The 9,226-nt window shown below is 44.9% G+C and overlaps 1 protein-coding gene across 1 annotated transcript; it reads right to left on the minus strand.

The window, feature by feature from the left end:
- Positions 1 to 304: 304 nt before the first annotated feature.
- RPL10A (ribosomal protein L10a) lies at positions 305 to 5,524 on the minus strand. Its single transcript, XM_088463723.1, has 6 exons — positions 5,430 to 5,524; positions 3,774 to 3,848; positions 3,105 to 3,185; positions 2,670 to 2,818; positions 784 to 956; positions 305 to 506 (listed from the first exon to the last, which is right to left on the minus strand). The coding sequence occupies exons 1-6, from the start codon at positions 5,432 to 5,434 to the stop codon at positions 336 to 338; spliced, it is 654 nt and encodes a 217-aa protein (XP_088319849.1). The 5' UTR covers positions 5,435 to 5,524; the 3' UTR covers positions 305 to 335.
- Between the last annotated feature and the right edge of the window lie 3,702 nt (positions 5,525 to 9,226).

Consider the following 9,226-nt stretch of genomic DNA (forward strand, 5'->3'; position numbering starts at 1 on the left):
AGTGGCAGCAGAGCTGTGCCATGTCACAAGCGACCAGTGAGGACACTGATTAACATAGTTAGATTTGATATGCATAATCTAGAGAAAGGGAAGAAGCAAAATGTAAAAGTGAAAGACTTTAGAGATATATGGAATGTTAACACAATTCTATTGAGCGTTAGGTGAAAGACTCAAACTCAAGTCAAGGTTTGGAAAGTTGTGCATTTTTATCATCTACAATGGCAGTCTCCATGTAAACTATAGTGCAAATTTAAAAAAAACAAAAAAACAGCGTAAAACCAGATCACAACTGACAACACTGAAATCTCATATGAAAGCACTTTATTGAGATCAAATTAGTACAGACGCTGTGGTTTGCCCATTGTGCTCTTGATGTAGAGTGCCCTCACATTCTGCCAATTCTTCTTTAGAAGGGATACCAAGAAGTTGATTGCAAGGTGGATGTTGTACACAAGTTCCTCCTCTGTCATCTTCACATGGCCTACTGCCACTGCCAAGCACAAGACCTGAGGGTAGCAGATCAGAAACAGTTACTAACGTAGCAAACTACATTTTGGAACACAAGAGTTTAAATTTAATTTCTTAAGAACACTCAGCTCAAACATTTGACTCATAACAACCCTTAACTATTAAAGCTCTATTGTCAGCTCCAATAAGGGTTTTGCACTTAAAAACAGAGGGTGGTCAGCATGATATTGTTCGAAAGCTGATAAGAAACTTAAATTTTTTTAATGACATGGCAACTTTTATAGCCATCATGTCTGCACAAATTTTACTCCTTACCTTTTTCATCTGAAACTTAATTGTGGATTTCACTTCATCAACTTTAGCCACCATGTTCTCATTATGTGTCAGCAATGAGGGAAACTTTCCAGCCTTATTCAAGCCAGGGCCCAAGATACGAGGAATTTGCTTAATAAGTGACTCAGAGGCCAAAAACGCATCATACTTTTTTGCTATCAAATAGAAAAAAAAAAAAAGCATTTAAATCTACATTGGTTGTACACTTGTAGGTTGTAACATGCAAAGGCAGAAAAAACTTAACTCAGTCACCTCAAAGTGTTAGCCAAATCGATGTTTCAGCAGAATCAAGCGGGTGCTACAGTACCAGAGCCCCACAGTCAGCATGCTTTAAGATACCAATAAGCAAAGTCTGACATAGCTATACAGTCATAACTAGCATCGAACACTGACTGCTGAAAGCCTATACATCTTAATGATCGAACAAGCAAAGATCAGGTCAACTGCTTTTCAAAAGCTTTAGAAATGACAGCACTAAACTAAAAACCCCATGACAATACCCATTAAATCCGGTTTGATGTGCAATTTTGTTCCCCATCCCTGTTAAACTAAACCCACACACCATCTCCCTTTGGAATCATTAGGACAAGCTTGACATGCATTTCATATCCCACATCTTTCCACGCTTGTTTCATAGTAGCTCAAACTAAACATGTTCTACCGTAGTACAAATTACATGTTGGGGAAAACAAGGTCTCTTTTTAAATAAATTTTTTTCACTCATACTCCCATTGACTCCCTTTAACCACTTAACTGACGAATTCTTTTTCCAAAAACGCTCCAAAATTGTCGGTTTCTTTTATGATTGAATTAGGTCAAGAACATAATTTTAAACTTATCCATCACTTTTATTTGAAATTTTTTTTATTTTTTTATTTTTTTAAAACCCAGTATACCATAAAAATAGCTATTTATGTTATACTGTAGTGATGGCCATTGACAGCTGTACCATTGATGGTTCAACCATCGTTAGAAGCCATCAATTGTTTAGCGATTGGGCAAGATCTGTGTAGACCACAACTGTCGATGTTTCCTAAACATCGATTGATGGCTACCATCGATGGTGCAACATTGATGGCCGCCAGCAATGGCAACCCACTTGTTTTCAGTCAGACCATCAATGTTTGCAAACCATCGATGGTTGGTTGCCATCCCTAAACAGAGGCTCTGCGATATCCGTCTATACTATAATATACATACACACACACATTTTATTACTAATATTATATTTTGCCCGATCACTGTGGCCAGCAGTGATCGGGACACATGGGGACTTGGGGAGGTGGAGCTGAGCCGCCGCTTCTCTCACACAGTGATCACTGATCTGGAGCGGGAGGGTCTCCCGCTAGCGGCCCGGCTACATAGCAGCAGCAGCGGCGGCGGCTACCAGAGCCGCCGCTACTGCCTGTTACTGAAATGGCTGCCCGATCACTGCTGGCCACAGTGATCGGGTAACAGCAGCAGCGGCTACATGAGCCGTGGCTGCTGCTTCTAGGGGGGTGCCGCCGGGGCCCGATCACTGTGGCCAGCAGTGATCGGGACACAAAGGAGGGGGAGGCGCAGGTGTAGAGGGACCAGCAGGTCCCTCTGAGGTGGGCGGCTGCTGGCAGTCAACTTCCAGCATGCCGCCCACTGCGTTTCTCTGACTGGTCGTATCAGATACGACCATGTCAGGGAAAGCCCAGTCTGGCATGGTCGTATCTGATACGACTGTGCCAGGCAAGTGGTTAAGGAGATCAGGCAGTAGGAGTTGTAAGTTCAACATTATCAAAACCTGACATTAAGGAACAGGCAACATTTCCACAGGCATATTAGTCAAATATTGGATTGGTGAAGATGGATTAAAAAGTGTGACAAAATATACATACCCAACTTTTTTACCATTTTCTTATTCTTGTTTAGTTTCTTTAGAGCTTCTATGTCCATGTGGGGTAAATCCACTGCTTTAGCCTCATCACAGTGCTGTTGATCTCCCAAAACACAAACGGAAAATTTGGGTCGTGGAGTAGACTTTAGCCTGTGGATGCAAAATGAGAAGGTTAGAAGAATGAAAATGGAATGAGAAGAGTTCTATCCAGACACAAACCTTGCATAACACCGAAGCATTAGTCGGTGGGTGTTGGACACAAGACCAAACCACACCTTCCCTCATATTTTAAGACCCAGGGTAGGGGTCCGTCCAATTCACTTCCTGGGCAAGGTGAACTGAACTACCCATATTTGCCACAGTAATTCATCTCCGTCACAGAAAGCAAGAGGGTGATGCAAGGCAAACGCTGGGCGATAGTAAGAGGTGTCCCAACCTGACTGTGCCAGAGAAACGCTTGTCCTTTTGAGGGTCATAGTTTTTGAGGCTGACCTGAAGCTCCACAGTTTGGAGAAACCTATCAAGGAGAAAAAACTAGATTAGCAAATTTAATAGTGAAAGTACTAAAAATCCTGAGAATATGATGCATTTAAGAGAGTATTTGTTATAAATAAGATAAAAAAAAATAACCTTGCTAGCCCAGCTTTTCAAGTTAAAACAAAAATAATGCTCCAAACTGAACTGAGAGAATACAAAAACTAGAACCATTTACTCTGTTGCCAGGGCTCTTTATGAAATCGGATGGAGAACAGACTACTGCAGAGTACTGTTTCAGAACCACACTACTTCAGCCATTTGCTTTGTTAGTCCACTTCTAGCCACTAACCAGGCACACCGCATCAACCTAATAGCAAATACAGTCTTCTAGTCAATTTATTAGTATTCTACAAATTAACAAACCCCCCCCCCCCCCCAAATCTTCTCTAAATACATGTGAATTGAGGGGGTTCTTTGCCCTGGCATATCCAATAGCAGTACAGAGCCTTAACGAAATTGTGCAAAACAAAGCTTGCAGAGTACAGTGACTGAATAGGTATCAATTTGAAGTAGCAGTTTTGAAGCTGAAATACAGAAGACCTTTATAAAAAAAAAAAAAATAGCTTACTTTCTCTTCTTCCTCCTGGCTCCCTGGAGTACCTCCCTTACAGCTTCATAGAGTGTATCTCGAGAAACTTTGCTACTGCAATAAAAAAAATTAAGATTCTGTTACATAAAAGTACTTACCATTTTAAATAGAAAAGCACTACAGTCCAGACCCCATCCCCGATGGCATGTATAAAACATAAAAAAATTAATATTGATTTTTAGCAATATTTATTAATATCAGATGATCAACATATTGATTTTTTATGTTTTATACATGTCATTTCCACTTTTGGTCACTAGATGGTGCCATTGCACAACTTATATCAACATTACCTTGGTTTTTACTCATTTTTTTATAAACGAACACATTTTTATATTCAATACACATGGTAATGGTAATTGATCACCTTTTGGTGACTCAACATAATCACAATATGAATGCCTAGGTGTTTTCTAAGGTTTTTTTATGTTTTGTCACGTCAAGGTTTTTGCCAGGCTTTCCTCGGTCGCTGTCCTGGCAGGGTGACATTTCCGGTGGACAGAGCTACCGAAACCAGAAGTGGGTTCCCTGGACTCCGGGCTGCGATGCAGAGTGAGCAGGGCAACTGAAAGGGTGAGTGTTATTTATACACTGTATTTGCACTGTTTTGTTATGTTGTGTATCCTGAAGAAGGGATTTTAAAGTCCCAAAACATAGATCAAAAGCACTAAGTTTTTCACCATTTCTACAAGTCTCCTGAGTGCAGCCAGAGATAGATAGATAGATATATATATATATATATATATATATATATCTCTATTTTTTTTTATGGGGGGGTGGATTAAGGAGCATATTATATTACTTTTTTCTTTCTTGCGGCCCACACTCTTTAAGGCCCCCATACACGGTGTGATATAGCAGATGATCCAACGGATTGGTAAGACATCACTGCTATATCGTAGTGTGTGGGAAAGATATCAGCCAGTGGGATCGCACCAGCCGATATCTTTCTGCATGTTCACTTGATCTAGAGATGCGATGTATGATCCCATGCAGTGCTATGCGGGTACCAGGCAGTCAGCCACACAATCGCAGTGTGTGGGGACTACCAGATGTCGGCCGTTGGGATTTTGAGTTTGACATGCCTGATTTACAGGAACACCAAATCCCATACAGGCCCCAGAGACTGTATGTAACTTACTAACCCAGTGGTTCCCAAACTAACAATATTGATCCATTGGACCCAAGTTAATAGACTATACAGCGTGGTAGGGGCAGATTGTCATACCTAGTCACAGACACATTGCAGAAGAAATAGACCAACAACATATGACCGTGATTGTTAGCACTAGGTACACAGGCCAAGGCACAAACTGGTGAAACAGAGGCCACTAGCAGACAATAGTTACGGGGTCAGCATTGGAGCGCATGGTGGGGTGGGTATACAGCGGCGGCTCCTTACAGTGCACTGTGCATAACAGGCAGGGTATATATATAGGTGTAATCACTACACGCCCCTGGCACACAGCGGGCACCCCGCTATGCAAAGATGTGGCCGGTAATCTCCGTCCCATCCCTGTCACTGCCGCTACCCCAAGAGCACGAAGCGCTGGGAGCCACGTAGAGGCTGGAGCGGGGACCGACTATAGGGTTTTGACCGCAGATGGCAACAGATTCCCCAAGCCCCGGTCCTACCTCATGATGGGGACAGCCGGCTCCTAAAACTCGGAAAGAACGAGAACTTCCGCTCATGCGCTTAAGAAGCTGGAAATCTCGCGGTGTTTGTCTGGCGCCATATTTGTTGTGGCGTTGATGACATCAGACTGTGTGAATTGCAAAGTCATTCGGCGGCAAGTACATTATAGTATGTTACACGATCCTTTTACGAAACGCTTTGTTTATTTGGCGTTTGTAATCGGGATATATCCCTCCGTGATCCGTCAGAAACTGTATATACCCGCCCTTGGCTCCCCGGAAAGGTATAAGTCCCCTTCACTGACGTTGGACACTGGCTGATGACGTCATGGTCAATCTATGGAAGGGGATCTAGCTGCTTCCCCTTCACTAGCCGTACCTGGAAGCGACGTTGGAGAGGGCGGAAGTGCAGGTTTCTGCCCACGAAAGTTGACGGTTGCTGCTATTTCCTATGTGGCTAAAGGACCTCTGTGACGTATCCACCACGTGACCGCTGCAGGAGGCTGGACTGCCCCTGCGTTACCATCCACTAGGGCATAGAGGGGGCATAAATATTTGTGGCGAGCGGACACTTTTGGTCCCCGTTAGCATCCCCGCCCCTCCCCCTTTTAGGCCGGGTCACGTGGGTGTGACGTCACAGGTCCATCAGCGCTCTATAGTCTAGACCAAACCGAAAGTTGACCCCTTGCGCGCTCGCTTCGCTATATATTCTCTATTCCACCTCTATGCCCACTTGAATGACGTTGAACATTGATGACGTAATTGTACAGCAACTGGAGGGGATCTAGCTCTACGGTAATGGTTACAGCTAGATCCCTTTCAGTTACTGTACCCTGACATCATCAGTTACTGTCAAACTTCATTCTCTACTATCCATGGGCTTTGATGGGGAATATAACCTTGTGGAGAGCGAAGCATGCCACCATGCCCAAAGAGCGGCAAGCAAGGCGATCCCGCGAGGGGACAACATAATTTTTTTTCAGTGGACTACACTTCCACCCTCACTGTACGTCCCTTCCAGCCAGGTATGAAAACAGAAGTGGAAATATACCTTTCCAGAGCAAAAGGTTGAGGAAGATATTGGAAGCCCATCATTGAATGGTGGGACGGGCTTTCGCCACCAAATGTTGCAATATTTTACCATCGCAATACATGCATCTATTTATAATGGTTTTGCACTTATACAGCCAAATTTGCACATTCACAATACAGTGTGGCCAGCCGGAATGGGTGTCGTACTGTCATAAGAGGAGGCGGAGCAGGACAGGTAAACGCTGCGTTCCGCCAGTGACTGACAACTGCATAGGGATGGACATCAGAAGCCGATGGTTAGCAACCATCAATATTTCCGATTTGATGGAAGTACTTTTTCCATCGAATAGCGAAAATTCAATGGTTGTTAGACATCAGATGTAGCTTTCCGATGCCCATCTGATGGCTGGCTGTGTGGGGGAGCACACAGCGCTGCTCTGCGGGGCAGCGGGTGCGCATCAGGAGAATAGATCCCGTGCGCATGTGCACGGCTTCTATTCACGGTGTTAACGGGAGCCTGAGGGCAGACCAGTATCACGGAAAGTGCTGGGCACGCCCCCACAGTGAAGTGAGGCTCCACAGTATAACCATATCAAAAAGTTGCGATGCAATGGCTAGTTGCCATAGCATCGCTGGATTTGATGTCGGAAGCTCGGCAACCATTTGATGCCGGGCTTCCAAAGTGCATCCCTACACCTGCATAACAAAGCAGTCCTCCGTGCATTGTAGAGGGTGGTATTAAGGGCCTGACTTAGACCCGCTCGCAAGCGAGTTGATGGTGGCCCAGTGGGCACGCGAGCCCCGTAGTGAGTGAGACCTTCACTAGCTCCGGGGCTTGCAGCAAAACAGGGCGGCTGTCAATGTTGATCGTCAGCTCGACCCGATTTGTACGCGGGTAGAGGGGTGGGTGGCTGAACAAACGGAGGCGTTCCAAAGGAACTCCTGCCGTTTGTGGGCGTCCCTGTTGACATCACTTGTGATGTCAGTAGTGAACTTCCGGCTGTTAGAGCTGGAAGACCACTCGACATTGCGAGTGCTGAGACCCTACCTTAGGGTCTCCTCGCAATGCCTTATCGCGACCATCTCCTGCCCGCCCGCACTAGCTGTGGGTGGGCACCCACAGCTAAGCAAGCGGACAGAAAAAATAAATACTCCCCGCCCTGATTGAGAGCGTGCGCTCGCAAATAGCAAGCGGCTCTGAATCATGCCCTAAGTCCTGCGACCAGTCCCCTGGACTCTAATAGGGCTACATGTCTCCCAGATAGCGAAGGGAAATTGAGCTTGTTTTGGAGATTAGATCATTATGATCTGGTTCACAGGTTCTCAAACTTGGCAACAGTGCATGTTTTCCATATATCCTCACAGAATCACAAGTTAAATAATTAGTACCACCTGTGGATCTTTTAAAATGTGTTAGTGAGTAATGACTACACCTGTGCACCTGCTGGATGACCTGGAAAATGTGACCTGTGTGGGGTCCTGAGGAGTGAGTTTGAGAACCACTGATTTAGTTAGACCTGCAGAAAGTCTAACGGGGGATGTCGCTAACGATGTCATGCTGCAGACTGCAGCATGACATGTAGCTCCTCCCCCCGTAGGACCCGGCTTCGGCAAGTGTGTATGCACTTGACGCACGCAGGGTCCCGTTGCCAGCGATGACATGCTGGGTACACATCGTGTCGTGTGCACCCAGCTTTAGGCACTTGGCCAAATCAGCCAACTGCAAGCTTCAATGGCACAACAATGTGCTGTAGGAGGGTAATCACTGCCACCACCTGGAACAGCTTCTGCCTCTTTAGTAATGTGTAGATGCAGCAAACCTCTTTCCTGTTTACTTTGCTAAATCTTTTAAACTACTTGCTATGGATAATGGGCCTAATTCAGAGTTGTTGCTCGCAATGCTGTTATTTATAATAGCCACTGCGCATCCGTCTGAGTGTAAAGTTATATTACCATACTCGCATGCTGCGAGTCTGTATTCACAGTGTGATTGACAGGCAGGGAGAGTTTGGAGGAGGCAACGGGGAGTAACGGACAAAAACGCATTGGTGTCTTGACCGTTTCAGGGGTGCATCAAAAACCTGCATCTGTGAACCCATACGCACAAAACATGTTTACGGTATCTCAATTACATCGCCCATCCTGAGTGAACATAGACTCACTGGAGGAGTTGATGTTTGCCGGATCTGCGTCCGATGCTGCGTATGTGTACGCAGTTGGTTACAGCTGTGATGGCTCCGGTGAGCGTGCCAATACAAGTCCCGGCAACTGTTTCATTAACATGTTTTCACATATCCTTAGCTGAAAAAAAATCGCACCTGTGGCAGCAATAGCGTACAATTCTGTATTAGGCCCAATGACTTATGTAGGGTGCTTATACAGGATGCTGATGCACAGGATTAGCCTGGTCAGTTTAACTTTACATTTTCTCCATTAACGTGATAGGTAGGCGGGTGCTTACTCACATGCAGCCCATTGCCAGGAGGGCTCAGCACTGGGACCTCTAAAGCTGGGTACACACTATATAATTATTGGGCAGATATGCCCGTAATTGGGTGATTGGTTTTACACTTCAGAAGAAGACAGCAAAGGGTATTTGTAATATATTAGTGAGAGTGACTCCCTCACACAGCTGCATTTGAATCTAAAGGATAAATTTAACTCTTCAGCGCCTGGGTTTTCTGTTTGGCCTGTCTTCTTCTGAAGTGTAAAACCAAACAGAAAACCCAGGCGCTGAAGAGTTAAATTTATCCTTTAGATTCAAA

This window comes from Taudactylus pleione, unplaced genomic scaffold (genome assembly GCF_031769625.1).
Source record: "Taudactylus pleione unplaced genomic scaffold, aTauple2 ptg001437l, whole genome shotgun sequence".
Classification (NCBI taxonomy): Eukaryota; Metazoa; Chordata; class Amphibia; order Anura; family Myobatrachidae; genus Taudactylus; species Taudactylus pleione.